Here is a 20827-nt window from a genome sequence, read left to right as displayed (position 1 = left end):
TAAAAATATCTAACCAAAGATTCCAGTAACTGTGTTCATAGGATGGGTTATAGAGGGTGTACAGCAGTAAATGAGGCTAGATCTGTATTAGTGCTTCTTGCCAGTGATAGAGGCAAGAAGCAACTGTCATGCAGAGGCACTATTACTTTCTATAAGGGTTAACACAAGCCCGGTAAGGTTAAGGAGCTTAACTGAGTGGACCAATTCCTACAACAGGGAAAAAAAAAAGTTGATGGCAAAGTAGTATTTACATATTCATAATATACATCCCTGTCACTCATTGCACCGCAACTGCTTGACAACCTTTTCGTAAGGGGCAATGAATTTCTAATGAACATTAGGGATTAAAAAAGCAATGAGATGAAGTGCACTACAGACAGAGTAATTGTGGGGTTGGTTTTTTTTTTTAAGATTTAAACTGATTGATTTAAAATATAAAAGTGAGCAACTGGTAGGTTTATTGAATATTTTTAAGTTAGGACCACTTTACAAATATCATCCCCAGGTGCATGTTTAACCTTAACTCAAATGTATGATCAACTCTTTAAGCACTATAATGCCACCTGGATTCATACAATAACTGTCACTTTTGCCAAAAAATATTCCTTCGGGCAAATGTGTATAAGCCATTAAAATAAATCAGGTATCCTTTGGAGATAAGGTATATAGGATTAAAACAATTGTAATAAGTGTACAATAAAACAAGTTAACTGGCCCGTAGGGGAAAAAGCTTTGTTTTTAACTTGCTTTTGTGCAAAATCCCTGTTAATTGTGAATTACAGTAGTAGTTACTGTACTAACGTGTGGCACTGTTCACATATTGAATACATCATAAACTTCCCTGCCCTACAGGGAATGTGGTTATTATACAAAGTCTTAATTCACAAAATCTGGATTTTATCTTAGACTTTCTTGTTCTTCTACTTTAGTGGAGTCATTTTGTGATGTGTCACTTTGCAGGTCTTCAGTTTTGTCATTTGTTACCTGTGCTATCTCATTCTGCTGCTCTGCTTTCTCTGTCTCCACGGGCCCTTGCTCTTGTATAGCAGACACAGAATGGGACCGTTGCTCAATCTTTTCCAAGTCATCAGTGTGACTAACTGAACTGGTCTCACTAAATCCATCAGAGCTTCTTAAAGATCTTTTAAAAAGCTTTTGACCTGTGGAAAAATGAATATAACATTAGAAGGCAGTAAATGCACAGATAAATCTATAGAAACTATAAGCCACAGTTTTAAAAGCTGGTCTCTATTTTTAAAGCCATAGCTGCATTTAAGTTCATTTAGACATAAAGCACAGATATGTAACTGATGTAATCTGCACCAGTAGTAGTTTTCCCTTGTGTAAACAGTAACCCAGTTAAGGCTTGGCTGGAAAAAACTGACAGTCAGTAAAAAGAGCAAGTCAAGGGACACATTACTTGCTAAGACTGTTTTGGATGGGTAAGTTACTAAAACAGATCACTGTGCCCCAAAGGGATTTCCAGAGGATTAATGACCAACTAGAGAAGCTGACAGACCAAACTAAATTCAAACCTAAATCTAACCCGAGGAAAGAGGACAAGACCATCAGTATAGCTTTGCCAGCCTACACTTGGGTAATCAGCTCATTTACACAGTGAAAGGAAAAAAAGCTCATCTTGCCTCTCCTGAGCAGATTTATGTTGTTGTGTAATTTCATGCTAAGATATCATTACTTCCACTAAATACCACATTTGTGTAATACAGCAAAAAAACTGCAGTGGCCAAAATAAATGAAATCATTCTCCTTGTTTTTTTGGGGTTGTTGGTTTGTCGTCTTGATGATTTTCAAACTTCAGTAACCCTCAGAGCGAACTAGAGAACTTACGGTTCTACAGTATTTTCCAGAGGAAAAAGCCCTGTGGTCAGAGGCAGTATTGGTGTTTAGAAGAATAGATATCTCTCCTGCAGTCCCAGGAATTATTCCTTCAGAGCACAATGAGGGTGGGAAAAGATTATTTAAATGGTGCTCCATTCTGGGTCTTTTTGACTGCTGCACTGGTCATTTAAAATCAACAGGAGGACAGGTACAATTACAAACAAGATTAGTGCTCTAGTTTGACATGATCAGGAATGTGGAGACGATAAAGCAAATCTCATACATTGATTAGGCAATAAAACTCCATTATGTACTAATTAGCTTTTTCAACAAAGCAGAGTGTTCTTTAGCATCAAATTGCACATTTATTAAAATTAATTGGAGGAAACTTACCAGGAAGCCTTTGTTTAATGCGATTGGGAGTTGGAGTGGGGGGTGGAGTGGTCCCAGCCCCCTGTGCTTTTGATACATATGTGGGTTCTGTGGACTCTAGAGAGCCTGCCAATGGGGGAAAAAAAAGTCTTGAAAAGAGACAAAGTTTTATTGACACCACTAAATAATATTAGAACCAGATAACACATTAACTAAGTACACATTTTTTAAACTTTTCTGGTGCTCTATATTTAACTCACTCTCCTGCATGTCCCCAAGCAAGTATTAAAGCCCAGATCATCAAAGGTATTTAGGTGCCTGACTCCCTTTCAGATTCTAAGCCCCAATTCTGAAGCTGTACTTGCCATCTCCCCATGAATCTGTGCCATTCTAATCACGAACAGAATATACTATGCTTCAAGTACAGAAAGGGACATGAACTATTACATACAGATTCTCAAAATAATCAAATGACTGACCCCCACTTCTAACATAGTGAACATTCTCCTTCTCCTCCACCACTGGAAACTTGATACATCCTGAGCTTCAAACTTCATTTTAAGTCCCTGTGAGCACAGCACTTTAAAGGAACATTTGATCAGAAATAGGATAAATCCTTCTCAGGCAAATCTTGCCTTTTTCTGCCAAAGGAATCTTCCATTCTGTGCTTCAACCACTGTGGGAGAAGTGAAGCAACACATTGAACATGCTTCCCCCACCCTCCTAGCTTAAAAATAAATATAAGGCTGGCCTGACACATATATATAAATATAAGGCTGCCTGCAGGCCTCTGCTACCACCTTATCAGCCTCCCCCAGTCTGAGAACTTACAGTCTCAGGGAAAACTAGGCTAGTACTTACTCCAGAATGACTTGCATGAGGTACAAGTGGAATCCAACTAGAATAATTTTCCCATTCACTCTTTTACACTGCCATGGATTCCCTCCACATAGCCATGTTCACACCATGCCCATCATAGTCAATAGCTAGTCCCAATTCGGTTCTAACCTGCCGGTCCCAGACTACTAATGTCTTACTGTGCAGACTAGTGAAGGCTGGGAATATGACAGGCCAGAGGACACCAAGAACTCAAATATAAAAGTTAGTTTAGTTAGAGCATTCAGGTCAATTGGGTACCACCGTAATATATATGTACACACACATACAGATACACATGTAGATATATTGTGCTTGTATATATTACACACTTGGAGGAATGCTCTTAGGACACTAAGTTCTCCCCATCCTGCTGTTTTTTTGTACAAGAAGTCCAAGCAGAAATCCAATTTTCCAACTTACACAGATGATTTGAAGAGCCCCTTCTTGTAACATAATGGAGGGAACAACAGCCAACTCCAGCAAATCGCTTTAATTTGACTTGAGAATTGTAAGTGTTGAGGTTTAAAGGGAACTGGACAGATGGTGGCATTAGATATTTTCTTATTCAGTGTTGGAGAAGGGGTGGGTGGACAATGTTCCTTTCGATCTTAAGAGTGCCTTTTTAATCACATAATTTGGACATCTTATAAATCAGTTAACAAGAAATCTGTGTAACATTGTAAAGGTTTCCACATTTTACAGAATTATTGCTAATGTACTATTGCTGCAGATGTATTTATTCCTACCTGCTGTTAAGTCAAATGTTCTTCCCTTTGGTGATGCTTGAAATGGAGAAAACCAGTTCAGCACAGAGCCAACTACAGGAATCTGTCGTAGCAGGCCCTGTAAAACATGCCGTTAAAAGATGATTCCAGTGAATGAGCCATCTAAGTGTTACAAAGTTATGTGATGCAGATAACAGATTATTTTGGAATTCTTACCTCTTCAAGAAGTCTTTCTTCATTTGCTTTCTGAAGCTGAACCTGTGCTTCCTGTATCCCCCTTCTAACGACTTCAGTCATGTTTTCCAGCAGCTAATTAAAAACGGAAGAGCATGCATTACGGCACTTAAACTGGCTTCTTGGTCCCTAACATGAAGATTAAATTTAAATGGGGACATTTGTGCATTTTTCTAAATTAGGTCAGCAGTTGACTAATGCCATTTATTTAATACTATAAATAGACAACTATAGATTGAGAATAGGGTTTTTTTACATGGATCTTGAAGTCAGAATGCCACACATTTAATTGCAATGGCATGTATTTCTCTTGCTTAGAAGTAGGCTACTCACCTCTAGCCAGAGTTCTTTGAGTGTCTTCTGTATATTCATACTCATGAATATGCCAGTGGTGCAGCTGTGCTGGCTGAACCTTTCGATTGCGGTGCCTGCTGGAGCGCTATTGCACCTCCACCTATCTCCTCCTCTCACTGTTCCTGAACTTTCTGAGAGCCCCAGCTCAAATAGGGAGCATCAGTGAAGGATATGAGTTTGGATAGATTTTGTTCTGGCAACACGTTGATTTACCCGTCATCCAAGTACAGGTATATGTGGATCTCTTGTCTCCATAAATGTGCTACCACCTCCCTGAGGCACTTGTAAAAACTCTGGGGGCAGCGGAACAGCTGAAGAGAAGGATTCTGATTTGAAAATAATTCTCCTCTACTAGGAAGCAAAGATATTGGCGGTGCAATGATCTGACTGAAATAGCCTTAAAACTGAGAACAGCAAACCAACCTTGCAAAGAGAGGGAAGGTATTATGGATGCCAGTTTAAAGATATAGAATCAGAACTTCCTGATAAAGGAGTTGAGTTTTTTCAGGTCTAATATAGGTCAAAGACGCAGCAGCGTGGGAATCTGAAGCCTTCCTTTTCTTTTCAGAGTCCTCCTTGCTTCCTTCCAGATTTGACCTAAGTTGAGATCCACATGGTAGATTTTAGCTACCACTGTCATGGTCAGTTACTGAGGAAGTTCAGGATGGAGAATTGAACCCAGTGTATCAGCAATGACAGCTGTTTGCTTTGTTAGACTGGGACAGTACCTAACATCTGCTCAGCACCAGCAAGCTAAGCGCACATGGGAGTCAGCGTTTGAATCCCCTTACAGCAGTATGCTGTGTCCAACTGGGGAGCTCAACCAGATCTGTGACAGATCGTTCTAGACACATCCACTGACTCCCGAAGCTCTGCTGACAGAGGCCTTCTTTGCACCCTGAGTTTTTCCCCCACCAAAGTTCCTGGTTCCAAGGGAGGTGTCACTCCTGCAGATTGTCTCTGCTCACAGAGGCCATCACCAACAAGTTATTTCTGCCTTTCAGTTTCAGATCCAATGGATCAGGATCCTTTTTAGGTACCATAGGTTTCTTGAGATCTGAACTGAAGATGGCATCTTATGCAGAGGTGTCAGAGTTCCCTCCCCACTCTGAACTCTGGGGTACAGATGTGGGGACCTGCATGAAAGACCCCCTAAGCTTCTTTTTACCAACTTAGATTAAAAACTTCCCCAAGGCACAAATCCTTTCCTTGTCCTTGGACGGTATTGCTGCCACCACCAAGTGATTTAGACAAAAATTCAGGAAAACGGTCACTTGGAGTCCCTTGTTCCTCAAAATATCCTCCAAGCCCTTTCACCCCCTTTCCTGGGGAGGCTTGAGAATAATGTGAGTACCGACAAGACCCTTTGTCCATAGGGCACTGAAAATCAAACAGGTTCTTAAAGGAAGAACTTCAGTTCAAGAAAAAAGTAAAAGAATCACACCTGCAAAATCAGGATGGAAGGTAACTTTACAGGGTAATAAAAAGATTTAAACACAGAGGATTCCCCTCTAGGCTCAGCTTCAAAGTTACAAAAAACAGGAATAAAACTCCCTCTTAGCATAGGGGAAATTCACAAGTTAAAACAAAAGATAATCTAATGCATTTTCTTACCTTTACTTACAATTTTTGTAATTTTATGTGTGTTATTTCAGGTATGTTTTCATACCTGCTTGGTCTCTCTCTCTCTGTCCAGAGAGGGAACAAACAGAGAGAGCACAAACAAAACCTCCCTCCCAGATTTGAAAGTATCTTCTTTCCCCGTTGGTCCTTCTGGGCAGGTGCCAACTAGGTTATTTGAGCTCCTTAACCCCTTACAGGTAGAGTGATTCTGTACCTCTGGCCAGGAGGGATTTTATGTTACTGCATACATAAAGGTTGTTACCTTTCCCTTTATATTTATGACAAGAGGTCTCTGCTGCCTCTTCTCTCTAGTAGTATCAGGGTCTATTTGCTTGCTCACAGATCACAGATGTGTACAATATCTAGAGGGCTTGTCTGTCAAAGCCTCCTGCCAGCAGGACCATTTGCAGTCTGTTCTGCTGTTCTTCCCATAGTCTTGGGGTGAAAGCACCTCAGACTGAACACCCTGAGGGACAATGTCCCTACGTGACGGGCACCTCGTATGAGCATCAAATGCAGGGAAAAAGGTGCACCTCTTAATAGCTAGTCTCTAGATCCTCAAAACCACCATTGGATTCTAATAGTGGAACCAGAGATGAACTAATAATTACTTAGAAAATTTAATGTTTCCTTTAAAAAAAAACGCCTAACCCTTAAAATGCCAACACAAGAAAACTAAGCTAAATCATTAAGCTAAAGCATAATGAGCACTATCCAAGCACGGGATTCAGGCTAAGAGTCCAAATGCAGTTCCTGATCCAGCCGCTGCAGCAGTTGGAAGGAACTGAGGTGGCTAGAGAGCAAATACCTTCTTTTATAGTCTCACCTGCAATGTTCAGAAACAGTGAGGGAAGGAACAGGAGAGGCGCAATAGCACTCAACAGGCACAGCTACGTAATCAGCGCATCCCCAGGAATGGGAATATGCAGAGTACACTTGAACAAGGATTTATTCTGTGGGTGCAGTGTTGTTCAAATAACCACCACTTTCCTTTTTACTGAAGGTTTTGTTATGACAACTTCAACAGGCCAGATATTAGGGATAGTAACCAAAGCTCCTCATGTAATCCTGTATAAGCACCAACGTTTTTACTAGCAATAAAGGCATTGTAAATCCAGTTTTCAAGCTGTTGACTTAACAAATAAAATGAATGGAAAACGTTAAGTGGCAGATTTTCAAGATAGTGTGTTGGCATAGTTCCACTGAATTCAGTGGAACAATTTACACCAGTTGATGATCTGCCCCAGATCAGTCAAAAACGGAAAAAAAAGTCTGATGGCTTAAACCATTATAGAAACTGTACAGTCACTCAGTTTGCCTATTTCCATACCAGAAAGGCATCTAATTCTAGCAAAAGCGTTATAAACACAAAAATGTAAACCTAAACCAAGGTATCATGAGAAAGTCATAATACTGTGAAGTTCTCTCACCATGTAGATGCAAATCACTATATAGCTAAATACGTGCAATTTTCTTTCACATCAAAGAATACGAAGTTGCCCTGAAACCAGTTTGGAGAAAACTAACGCTAAAACAGTCTGTAATTTTGAAAATACGTAAGATTTCAATACATACTCTAGAATTTTCTTCAATTTCTCTGCCTGTTGCTGCAATAGTTTCTACCAGCTCAGACACATCCAGATCTTCAGTTACCATGCCGATATACACACAGTTCTTCTCCCCTCCAAATTCTGGGCCTGTGAACAGAATGGAGATTCCATATTTTTACACTTTTGCAGCAAAATCTAAGTGCCTCTTTAACAAGGTTTAAAAATTACAAAATGTAATAGATCGTGTAGTTAGTAAAAAGAGAAAAAATATTTAGCTTCATAGAGGAAGATAACCTTACAACAGGCACCCTATTCACACTTATGTGCCAGGGAATCCAACCATATTTTTGTTTTAGTGCTTAACTGTAATCTTTGCATATGCCCAATTCACTGAAATCAAACTTACGTACTTGGCATTGCACTTTTTCAAAGAGGAAAAACATAACTAAGTTTAGACAGGAAGTAATACAGTAGATATTTTATATTACGGTGTGCTTATAATAAGAAGCAACATTAAAAGCTGCATGAAACCACCGATTGTGAAAAACAGAGCATTTAAGCAGCTGAGTTTTCTATTCCAAAAGCTGTGGTGTTCTGAGGGATGCCACTAGGCCCTTTCTTCCCCCTACTGTTGAACATAGATGGGTTAATGAGGCATTTTTACAATTGCCTAATACTGTATATATACACACTTAAATAGCATATTATTGTACCTTCTAAAGAGCCACATTATTCTGGAACATCTTTCAACAGAATGGATCGATAACTCTGACACACTTAAACTTATTCTTAAAGATGAATATGGAATATTAGTACTCTCTAATAGAAAAGTAATGCTATATTAGCATTGCCTTAAGTAGAGGTAACAGCAACACTTACTGATTTTCATCTTCAAAGCAGTCTATAACCATTGATCCTTACAACACTTGTGTAGTAGGCATTATAATTCTCATTTTACAGATGGGAAAATAACATCAAATGTATGCAGGTTACATGGCTTCCATAAAGCCAAAGGCGTCATTAGCATGATAAAAAAAAATAAAAAATGTTTTGCCTAAGGTCTGCAGGATTGCGGGTTTTAAAACTGTCAAAGATCTGAAAGACAGAAATTCCTGAGTTCGTGTCTTGGAGTGGTCACTTAACCTCAGTCTCTTCATCAGCACGAGGGAAATTAAAATACCCACCTCATAGGGATAGTTACTGAATAACATTTACATAGTTCTTAGGAAATTAAAAGCTCTAAGGGCATGATCCTATGAAGTGGTGAGCACCTCCTGCAAGGTATGGATCATCTTCAACTCCCACTAAAATCAATAGGAGTAGACACCTGTTGATTAGCACCTCTTGAGATTTGGCCCTTAGTGCTATTATTATCATTACTAACCCATGGCAAAACCACCTAACAGTGTTCACTTGCTATGCTTTTAATGTTCCCATTTCACCTTTGAGAGAAAGCTGAAATACAGCAGCTGTGGGTATGCTCTGTGGCTAGTCTTTTTAAAGCAGAAGTAGCACTGAGAGGACCAGGCAAGGTTCACCTGGAAATTCCATGTGTGCACAGAGGCCATTGTATAAGTTTATGCAGGATCTCGTGGTTCACTGATTTTATATCACTCTCGTGGGGTTCTAGACAACTGTTTCGTTAAGCACATTCACACATGACATCTAGGCCATTTGCTTTTTAAAGATTAAAAAGGAGTCTGGCTTTATTAATTAGTTACAATAAGACTGGAAACCACTAATGTATCAAAATGCAACACATTCCTACCAGTTCCAGGACAATGAAAACATATTGTAATACATTCATTTACTCATGCAATGTGTAACTGAGTATTTTAGTTATATATTATAGCCAGAGGCAGGGCCGGCTCTAGGCACCAGCAAAGCAAGCAGGTGCTTAGAGCGGCACATTTGCAGGGGCAGCATTGGGGCCATTTTTAATTTTTTTTGCTTGGGGGTTGGCCCTGCAGGCGCTCACCCAGGTAGACACTGTCCCGGCCCTGAAGCTGACACCAAAGTCCAGGTGGAAGAGCCTCAGCGGGTGGCCAAGGCTGGCCCCGGGACTGGGGTCCAGCAGCAGCAGCATGGGGGGTGCCCTGGGGCCGTTGTGGTTTACGCTGCCGGCCGCGGCCAACCATCCAGCAGGCTCCAACACATGGAGCGCGGGACACTCGGGCTGGGGTCCGCCCCGTGGGGAGCACGGAGCCACCTGCAAGTGCCGCAGGGCAGCCGCCCTCCAGCACCGCAGCTGGGGCTGTGCGAAGCGGCCCGAGCCGCCCAGGGGCTGCAGCAGGGTGGCCAGGAGCAGCAGCAGCAGCGGGTCCATAGAGAGGACCAGTGCCCGGGTGCTGCTGTGTGGGGCCTGCGTCCCACTTTCCGGGGCTTTGCTCCCCGCCAGCAGCTCCCTCTGGGGCTGCCCTGCCCTGGCTCCTCAGCCCCTGCTGGGGCGGTCCCCCCGGCTTTGGCCTCCCGATTCCCGGCTGGTCCTGGACGTGGGAGCCCCGGCTGGAGGGATCCTGGGCTGAGGCGCACCCCAGGAGCCCCGCTGCTTACCCCGACCCTGCCAGCGCCGGACCAGCTGGAGGCAAGGGAGGAGCGGGCGGACTGGGGGGGGGAAAAGAGCCCAGGGCTGGGGCAGCAGGGGGGGGAGCCCAGGGCTGGGGTGGGGGGCAGCCAAAATTTTTTTTGCTTGGGGTGGCAAAAAACCTAGAGCCAGCGCTGGCCAGAGGCACCTAAAACATTGAACCTAGTCACAGAATGCAGTAAGCTGCCCAGTTTGAGAATAAGATCCTGCTTCATTAGGTACAATACTGAGGCAGATACCCCTCCGATTTGGCACATATTATAACATACCCGGTGCTGGGTAATTCACTTGCACAACCAACTTATAGTGGAGAATACAGTACTGGTATTAATGATCATTAAGTCCAACGTGTTTATGACTGGATGCCTTTTCTTGTCTAGCATATGCCACCTCTGTAACAATCAGAATTAGACTTAGGTTTGGGGGCCCTCCAGTCAGCACTGCATTAAGAAATGTTCTTTGCTGTTCCTAAACTAACAGCAAATTTTTGAATTTTCCCAATTAAGCCACAATGAAAACATTTCTCCTCCGCCCCTTCAAAAACAAAATACAAGCCAGAACTTTGTCAACATAAGCAACATAATATTTGTGTTTTCTAGGATGAAAACACTTCTCATGCTTGAGGTTTGGTGGGAACAAAGGATGTAGCTCACTCTGCTGAAGCTGTTGCTGACAAGCAGCACTACTGCTGTCTAGTAGCCTCTCATCTGAAACGAGCAGTGGGGAAGGAAGCATGATCAGAGAGACAATATATGTAGAAACGCATCTACTGTTTAATGTAGAAGCGGACAGAACTTTTGAATAATACATGAATGTATGACTTGTAGTGAGATTTATAACAACAGTTTTGGCAAAAAAGAATTGAGAACATTAACCTGATTATTTACAGAACTGATATTACCAACAATGATAATTACCCAAAGAAAAAGAGAGATCCGATTCCAGTTCATTTAATTTTTTCAAAAGTCCAGTGTTAATTTTCTCTGCTTCTTTCTCTTGTTTGCCATCCTTCTTCCCATCACTGTTATACTCATACCTTTAAAATCAAGCCAGAGGACAGCAAGCCATTTTATTTTACAATACAAACAGAACAAATCTGCACTTCTAACATCTTTCAACAATTTACCTACATGTACCTGTAAACTTGTGTAGTGGGTGAAGTTTGAATAGTGATAGCAACCAACCAAGCTGGAGAAAGTTTTGTAATGTTTGCAGTTGAAGGAAAAGCCTTTTTGGATACAGCAAAATTTCTTAAATAGCTTTCTGGAAGTACTGTATTGATAATGGCTCAGCTCTTTCTGACCACATAAGAACCTTAATGATAATGATATCCAATATATGAGCAGCACTGTATTTGCCAAAAGAGACAAACAAGTTCTACTACTGTTTAAAGATAAACCGATTGCAGTAGTAGGCTAAATACATAAGGTACACAGGTACATTAACGTTTACTACAAATAATCCACAAGGCTGCTTAAATTCTAGTTGTTAACTCAATTATTTTTGCAAACCAGGTCTTTAGCTTCCAGGAAGTTCCAAACTCCTAAGTAATTTCACAAAATTCAGACATCCTCGTAAGAAAATGTAGTTTATTCACAAGTCAATTAAGAAAATTGCAGCTGTGCCATAAACTGGATTTTGCTGGTCCAAAGGATCACTAGTGAAGAGGGCACTTATTCTCTCTGCTGAAGGTACGGTCTATCCAAGTATCTCTTGAAGTAAAGCTCAGACAATGTTATATCTGGAACTACCTAGCACTTACCTTACAACACCCAGTCCTGGCCAGCTGAGGTCTTCAATATATGACAAGCCTACTGTTCTTTTCACTTCTTGCTCAAATTCCTCTCTTAGCTGCAGTGTGCATGTCAATATTGGTATCTTCATTTTTAAGCAATCCACCAACTGATCTACATCTTGCACTTCAGTTCCTAAAACTGAAGAACTAATGAATTAGCATGTGAATTACTGAATTGACAGAGTTTTCATATTTTAGATGCGGTAAGACGGGTGCCATGGTTACCTATATTTATAGATAACCCTCTTTACAAGCCAATCCTAAATACGATTTTTGAACATTACTGAATTATCTTAATCTGTGTGTGGAAGGCTGTTTTTCTTCAGCTTGCCATTCACTGAAAACACTCAACACATCAGATGGCTGGAGCCAAATATTAAGGAGAAAAAAATAAGCTAATTGTAATTCCAAGAAATTGATTTTCTGATATTATAAAGTAAAAATGGTAGTTAGCAACAGGAAATCCCTCCCTCTACAGACAAAAGGTTACAAAAAAGATCAGCTAGCTTCAGTTTTAATTACAAAGTTCAGTATCACCAAGGTTACTCATTAAACTGGAATCCCTTGTTCTGTCGTTTAATTTCTATAAAAGTTCTTCCCAGTAGCTACCTCCATCTCTCTGTAACATCAGAGCCTACACCCTCTTCTATGAGAGAGAGGGAAAAAGTTTTCTTTTCAGTACTAAGGAAAATAACCAAGCTTTAATGGATACTATTTTCTTCTTCCAATTAGTCTATTATATTCTAAACATGGGCTCAGTTCCTGTGTCTAATCATCTGAATAAGCAGGCCAAATTCTTTCTTCATTCTGTAGGTAGATGAGAGAGGGAAAGGCAAGGATATTTCATCTCCAATGTTTCTGTATTCTGACAGTTTTAGACAGGAACACTACTCAGCTTCATACCTTGTTCTCACCAGTAAATGTAGACAGTATAAATTAAAAGGCTTTACAGATGTGGTGCGACATAATGCTATACAAGATGACAAAGCTACTGGAAATTCAGCTACTTCTAACGTAATGGCTACCAAGGCACAACAGAATATTGAAATTGTTTTTGTAGTGTTAAAACATCCTCTCAATATCAAAATAAGAAAAAAAGTAAACCCAAGGAGAACAGATTTAAACATACAGATGTTTTACACATGAGGATATTTACAATTTTAAATACTAAATTCCTATTTTTTTCACCTTAGAATGAAATATCTATATAAGTGGCTAAATTAAGTGACTCATTTACCTGCAGAAGTCATTAATGGGCTAAAACGTACACATGTGCCTTCATCTTCTATTTCTACCACATCAACTCCACTGGCAGGCGCTAACTGTGCCAACTGTTCACCTAGCTGAAGGGACAAGGCAAAATTAGAGGAATTTATTGAGCATTAATTTCTCATTATTGCCAACTTGCATTAGACTGTTCCCATAGTTTCAATGAACCATTTGTCTGTTAAATTGTCCCTAGTAAGGTTTCTCTCTCTTTACTTCTTAAAAGTTACCTATTCATTATTCCCTGAAGCATAGTAAAATTTTAGCTGTGAGCAAGCTCACAGCACCACCTATAAAACACACAAAAAAGCTGCATGCTTATATTAACAAAATGAAAACCTACTTCACAATTTCTAAGCAAACCACAAAATGTGTCATTTAATCAGTGGTTACTCCTCTCCCATAAAGCAGGAATATGTTTACTTCCAAAATAGTGAGTTTAAAAACAAAATCCTACACCTCTTTGTTTAAAAGCACATTTTAGTAGGAGTTCTACTAGTAGCAGTTGGAGACAAATACTGAAATTGTAGTATATAAAGGGAGGCTATTAGCCAGTAACCTACTCAGTTAAAAAAAAAAAAGTTAAAAGTAGTTTCAGATACTTAAGCTGCCATTCAGTCCACCGGCCAATTTTTGTGATTTTACAATCACTTAAAAAAAAAAAAAAAGTTTCTCCCTCCCTTTTGCTCTGTGAAAATTTTACACTAACAAGGGCTGCTTATACATGGGCTGCTTAAGTAAATGCATTAAGTAAAACATAGAGGACTATCTGTCGTCATCGTTTGGTCTTATTTGTAATAATAGTAGATAAAACAGTGTAATTTTTAAGTCGGCAGCGTTCTGTTAATACAACTAAGATTCACTGCTATTTATAATAGCAAGGTCTCTTTTACAAATCCTTCATTCATAAAGTCAGTTGCAAAGCCACAAAATTTCTGCCAATTCATGCCAGAGGTACTTTCTATTGTTTTTATTTTGAAAAAATTGCATTTGCCAAGGTTTCTAAGTGGAATTTCATGCCACTCTTGACCCTGAGCATAAATGGGTTATGAAAAATTCAAAAGGAAAGTCAGCTCCTGTTCAACCCACACTAATGCTACATGCTGTCATCAATCAGTGGGATTACGTGTCACAGGGAAGTGTGATGGAAACATGCAGCATAATTTCTCCTTCCTGCTTCCTTGTTTCTCAACTGTCATGTTTCCCAGCTTGGAAAGTTGTCTTTTAGCTCTGCCTCTTGACTTTCTAGTCCAGCTAGATTTCCAGGTGGCTCAAAGCCTCAAAATGGTTAGGGAAACAACTGCAGGTGGGCAGTGGTCAAGGAAGGTCATGGAGTACATAGAGGTGGAAAGACAAAGTAACAGGTGGCAAGGTTCCTGAACCAAATCCCCCTACCTGTGTTCCATTGCATAGGATCCCTAACAGAACCTAGGGCTGCCCTTGTTATTGGGGTCACAAACAGGTTGGGAATTCAAAACAGCTCAAATAATTATTAGAGTATGCATATTTTATGCAATTAGAGAGATGCATTTTCTTAACACGTAATGCAACCCTTGCTCCCACTCTGAATGTGAGGGGAAAAAAGAAGAGGCACACATGAATTCACACAAGGCAAGGCATGAATAAGGAATCTGTTTTGGGTAGGGAAAGAGGGTCCTGACACATTGGTAGTCTTGCTTCCCCCTTCCTCTAGTGCTTGTATAGTAAAAAGACTCGTAAGCTTAGCCCTGGTCTACACTAGGATTTTATGTCGAATTTAGCAGCGTTAAATCGATGTAAACCTGCACCCATCCACACGACGAAGCCCTTTATTTCGACTTAAAGGGCTCTTAAAATTGATTTCCTTACTCCACCCCTGACAAGTGGATTAGCGCTTAAATCGGCCTTGCGGGGTCGAATTTGGGGTACTGTGGACACAATTCGACGGTATTGGCCTCTGGGAGCTATCCCAGAGTGCTCCATTGTGACCGCTTTGGACAGCGCTCTCAACTCAGATGCACTGGCCAGGTAGACAGGAAAAGAACCGCGAACTTTTGAATCTCATTTCTTGTTTGGCCAGCGTGGCAAGCTGCAGGTGACCATGCAGAGCTCATCAGCAGAGGTGACCATGATGGAGTCCCAGAATCGCAAAAGAGCTCCAGCATGGACTGAACGGGAGGTACGGGATCTGATCGCTGTATGGGGAGAGGAATCCGTGCTATTAGAACTCCGTTCCAGTTTTCGAAATGCCAAAACCTTTGTCAAAATCTCCCAGGGCATGAAGGACAGAGGCCATAACAGGGACCCGAAGTAGTGCCGCATGAAACTTAAGGAGCTGAGGCAAGCCTACCAGAAAACCAGAGAGGCGAACGGCCGCTCCGGGTCAGAGCCCCACACATGCCGCTTCTATGATGAGCTGCATGTCATTTTAGGGGGCTCAGCCACCACTACCCCAGCCGTGTTGTTTGACTCCTTCAATGGAGATGGAGGCAACACGGAAGCAGGTTTTGGGGACGATGATGATGAGGAGGAGGAGGTTGTAGATAGCTCACAGCAAGCAAGCGGAGAAACCGGTTTTCCCGAAAGCCAGGAACTGTTTCTCACCCTGGACCTGGAGCCAGTACCCCCCGAACCCACCCAAGGCTGCTTCCTGGACCCGGCAGGCGGAGAAGGGACCTCCGGTGAGCGTACCTTTTAAAATACTATACATGGTTTAAAAGCAAGCATGTGAAAGGATTACTTTGCTCTGGCATTCGCGGCTCTCCTGGATGTACTCCCAAAGCCTTTGCAAAAGGTTTCTGGGGAGGGCAGCCTTATTGCGTCCTCCATGGTAGGACACTTTACCACTCCAGGCCAGTAACACGTACTCGGAAATCATTGTACAACAAAGCATTGCAGCGTATGTTTGCTGGCGTTCAAACAACATTCGTTCTTTATCTCTCTGTGTTATCCTCAGGAGAGTGAGATATCATTCATGGTCACCTGGTTGAAATAGGGTGCTTTTCTTCAGGGGACACTCAGAGGAGCCCGTTCCTGCTGGGCTGCTTACCTGTGGCTGAACAGAAATGTTCCCCGCTGTTAGCCACGGGGAGGGAGGAGGGGGTAGCCATGCGGTAGGGGGAAGCAAAATGCGACCTTGTAACGAAAGCACATGTGCTATGTATGTAATGTTAACAGCAAGGTTTACCCTGAAAGAGTGTAGCCACTGTTTTATAAAATGTGTCTTTTTAAATACCGCTGTCCCTTTTTTTTCCTCCACCAGCTGCATGTGTTTCAATAATCACAGGATCTTCTCCTTCCCAGAGGCTAGTGAAGATTAGAAAGAAAAAAAAAAACGCACTCGTGATGAAATGTTCTCTGAGCTCATGCTGTCCTCCCACACTGACAGAGCACAGACGAATGCGTGGAGAAAATAATGTCAGAGTGCAGGAAAGCACAAAATGACCGGGAGGAGAGGTGGCGGGCTGAAGAGAGTAAGTGGCGGGCTGAAGACAGGGCTGAAGCTCAAATGTGGCGGCAGCGTGATGAGAGGAGGCAGGATTCAATGCTGAGGCTGCTGGAGGACCAAACCAGTATGCTCCAGTGTATGGTTGAGCTGCAGCAAAGGCAGCTGGAGCACAGCCACTACAGCCCCTGTGTAACCAACCGCCCTCCTCCCCAAGTTCCATAGCCTCCACACGCAGACGCCCAAGAACGCGGTGGGGGGGCCTCCGGCCAACCAACCACTCCACCACAAAGGATTGCCCAAAAAAAAGAAGGCTGTTATTCAATAAACTTTAAAGTTGTAAACTTTTAAAGTGCTGTGTGGCATTTTCCTTCCCTCCTCCACCACCCCTCCTGGGCTACCTTGGTAGTCATTCCCCTATTTGTGTGATGAATGAATAAAGAATGCATGAATGTGAAGCAACAATGACTTTATTGCCTCTGCAAGCAACGATTAAAGGGAGGAGGGGAGGGTGGTTAGCTTGCAGGGAAGTAGAGTGAACCAAGGGGCGGGGGGTTTCATCAAGGAGAAACAAAGAGAACTTTCACACCGTAGCCTGGCCAGTCATGAAACTGGTTTTCAAAGCTTCTCTGATGTGTACCGCGCCCTCCTGTGCTCTTCTAACTGCCCTGGTGTCTGGCTGCGCATAACCAGCAGCCAGGCGATTTGCCTCAACCTCCCACCCTGCCATAAACGTCTCCTCCTTACTCACAGATATTGTGGAGCACACAGAAGCAGTAATAACAGTGGGAATATTGGTTTCACTGAGGTCTAAGCGAGTCAGTAAACTGCGCCAGCGCGCCTTTAAACGTCCAAATGCACATTCTACCACCATTCTGCACTTGCTCAGCCTGTAGTTGAACAGCTCCTGACTACTATCCAGGCTGCCTGTGTACAGCTTCATGAGCCATGGCATTAAGGGGTAGGCTGGGTCCCCAAGGATACATATAGGCATTTCAACGTCCCCAACAGTTATTTTCTGGTCTGGGAATAAAGTCCCTTCCTGCAGCTTTTGAAACAGACCAGAGTTCCTGAAGATGCGAGCGTCATGTACCATGGCCATGCCACGTTGATGTTGGTGAAACGTCCCTTGTGATCCACCAGAGCTTGCAGCACTATTGAAAAGTACCCCTTGCGGTTTATGTACTCGCCGGCTTGGTGCTCCAGTGCCAAGATAGGGATATGGGTTCCGTCTATGACCCCACCACAGTTAGGGAATCCCATTGCAGCAAAGCCATCCAATATGACCTGCACATTTCCCAGGGTCACTATCCTTGATATCAGCAGATCTTTGATTGCGTGGGCTATTTGCATCACAGCAGCTCCAACAGTAGATTTGCCCACTCCAAATTGATTCCCAACTGACCGGTAGCTGTCTGGTGTTGCAAGCTTCCACAGGGCTATCGCCACTCGCTTCTCAACTGTGAGGGCTGCTCTCATCTTGGTATTCATGCGCTTCAGGGCAGGGGAAAGCAAGTCACAAAGTTCCATGAAAGTGCCCCTACGCATGCGAAAATTTCGTAGCCACTGGGAATCGTCCCAGACCTGCAACACTATGCGGTCCCACCAGTCTGTGCTTGTTTCCCGAGCCCAGAATCTGCGTTCCACAGCAAGAACCTGACGCATTAGCACCATGATGCATGCATTGGCACGGCCCATGCTTTCAGAGAAATCTGTGTCCATGTCCTGATCACTCACGTGACCGTGCTGACGTCACCTCCTTGCCCGGTATCGCTTTGCCAGGTTCTGGTGCTGCATATACAGCTGGATAATGCGTGTGGTGTTTAATGTGCTCCTAATTGCCAAAGTGAGCTGAGTGGCCTCCATGTTTGCCTTGGTATGGCGTCTGCCAGGAAAAAGGTGCGGAACGATTGTCTGCCATTGCTCTGACGGAGGGAGGGGCGACTGACGACATGGCTTACAGGGTTGGCTTCAGGGAGCTAAAAATTAACAAAGGGGGTGGCTTTACATCAAGGAGTATTTCAGGCAGGACTTCACGGAGGGTTCCAATAAGAAATGGTGCACCTAAGTTATTGTTCTTATTGGAAAAATGAGGTTAGTCTGGCCTCTGATTGATACATGGCTAGATTTACCTTGCTGCACCTTCTCTGTGAGTGACTGCAGTGTGACCTAGAGGAATGAGTCCCCTAGACAGGGGAGGGGGGGAAGCAAATGAGTACAAAACAAATCTGGTCTATTTCTTGTTTTGATCCACTCTATCTTTTACATTTTTGGTTTAGCAGACGGTGCAGAAGGACTGCAAGCCATCCACATCTCATGGCTGCTCAGCAGAAGACGGTGCAATACGACTGCTAGCCATCCTCATCTCTTGCCTGCCCGGCAGAAGATGGTGCAATATGACTGCTAGCCCATCCCCATCTCTTGCCTGCCCGGCAGAAGATGGTACAGTATGACTGCTAGCAATCCGTATTGCCTGCCTGCTCACCATAAGACGGTTCAATAGGACTGACTGCAGGACTAAAGAGAATGACCTGGTCAAGTCACTCCAAACTTAGTCCCTGCGCCCATGTCTATCCAGGCGCTCCCAGCCGACGTGGCCAGGAGCACCTCGGACATGACGATGATGGCTACCAGTCATATTGCACCGTCTGCTGCCAGAAGGCAATGGGTTGCTGCTACTGTGTAGCAATGCAGTACTGTGTCTGCCAGCACCCAGGAGACATACTGTGTCAGTTACCTGAGTGGGCTCCGTGCTTGCCGTGGTATGGCGTCTGCACAGGTAACTCAGGAAAAAAGGCGCGAAACGATTGTCTGCCCTTGCTTTCACGGAGGGAGGGAGGGAACGGGGGTCTGACGATATGTACCCAGAACCACCCGCGACAATGTTTTAGCCCCATCAGGCATTGGGATCTCAACCCAGAATTCCAATGGGCAGCGGAGACTGCGGGAACTGTGGGATAGCCACCCACAGTGCAACACTCCGGAAGTCGACGCTAGCCTCGGTACTGTGGAAGCACTCTGCCGAGTTACTGCACTTAATGCACTTAGAGCATTTTCTGTGGGGACACACACACTCGAATATATAAAACCGATTTCTAAAAAACCGACTTCTATAAATTCGACCTGATTTAGTAGTGTAGACATACCCTTAGACTGGAGTAAGGAAGTACAGTTACTTAAAGTTGTCCTGATTAACGCTGTTTCATTGTTACATTGCGGATCAATTAGAGAACATGCTCGTTTAAAGTTGCGCAATGCTCCCTTATAATGTTGTTTGGCAGCCGCCTACTTTGTTCACTGCTTGCAGAAAGAGCAGCCCATTGGAGCTAGCTAGTGGGGGCTTGTAACCAGGGTGCACCGGCAGCCTCCCATCAGCTTCCCGCTCCCCTAAGTTCCCTGTGTAGCAGCTGGCCAGCAGGCTATCAACTGCCAACAGTTTAGCTGTCCCTTCTGCCACTGCCCTCTGCCTTGGAGCTGCTCCTGGAGCCTCCTGCTTGCTGTGTGTGTGGGGGCGGGAAAGAAGAGCGGGGGGGTTAATATCAGGGTGTCCCCCTCCCCCCTGCTCCTGCCCCCCACTTACCCCATCTCCATAGAGCAGGGGGAAACACGACAGGGCTCAGGATAGAGGGAGCTTGCTAGCAGCAGCTGCTGTCTCAACTTGCTGATCTACTTAAAAAGGCAATGTACTTAGAGTGGAGTCAGCATATTTAAAGGGGCAATGCGCATCTCTCACACACTCACACGCAGGGTGTGCGTCTCTGTCTGCCATACTGTCTCCTCTCCCGCCATTTGTGCTTCCTCGTAGAGTGTGAGCTACATTAACAACGATGTGTTAACCCTTGAGGGCTCAGCCGAGTGCTTGTTCATCATTTAGCAGCAAGGCATTCCCTGGGAAATATCCCACGCTCTTATTTCACCACCTCAACCAAATTTCACAATCATCATTGCTGTGTACGGTATCTATCTATCTATCTATATATAGTCTTTTGTCTGATGAAAAAAAATTCTCTGGAACCTAACCCCCCCCTATTTACATTAATTCTTATTGGGAAATTGGATTCACTTAACATCGTTTCGCTTAAAGTCACATTTTTCAGGAACATAACTACAACGTTAAGTGAGGAGTTACTGCAGATAGAAAGTTTCAAAGATTGAGTGGAAACTGACATTTCAAATGGATGT

At 43.2% G+C, this 20827-nt stretch overlaps 1 protein-coding gene and 1 long non-coding RNA gene across 2 annotated transcripts in view; one reads left to right on the top strand and one right to left on the bottom strand.

Moving 5' to 3' along the window:
• Positions 1-440: 440 nt before the first annotated feature.
• Positions 441-20827, bottom strand: part of PDXDC1 (pyridoxal dependent decarboxylase domain containing 1) — a 54976-nt gene continuing 34589 nt past the window's right edge. Inside the window, exons 16-23 of the mRNA XM_073362359.1 lie at positions 13193-13298; positions 11923-12094; positions 11078-11196; positions 7602-7723; positions 4032-4124; positions 3837-3933; positions 2233-2337; positions 441-1160 (exon numbers count right to left, since the gene is read on the bottom strand). Coding sequence (XP_073218460.1) covers positions 898-1160; positions 2233-2337; positions 3837-3933; positions 4032-4124; positions 7602-7723; positions 11078-11196; positions 11923-12094; positions 13193-13298 — 1077 coding nt within the window. The 3' untranslated portion in view covers positions 441-897. The remainder of the gene's footprint in view (positions 1161-2232; positions 2338-3836; positions 3934-4031; positions 4125-7601; positions 7724-11077; positions 11197-11922; positions 12095-13192; positions 13299-20827) is intronic.
• Positions 15217-16997, top strand: LOC140918308 (uncharacterized). Its single transcript, XR_012161140.2, has 2 exons — positions 15217-15881; positions 16463-16997. It is a non-coding gene; the product is annotated as an uncharacterized LOC140918308 (long non-coding RNA).

Source organism: Lepidochelys kempii, chromosome 10 (assembly GCF_965140285.1).
Source record: "Lepidochelys kempii isolate rLepKem1 chromosome 10, rLepKem1.hap1, whole genome shotgun sequence".
NCBI classification, from domain to species: domain Eukaryota; kingdom Metazoa; phylum Chordata; order Testudines; family Cheloniidae; genus Lepidochelys; species Lepidochelys kempii.
This window is presented reverse-complemented; position numbering and strand designations above follow the sequence as displayed.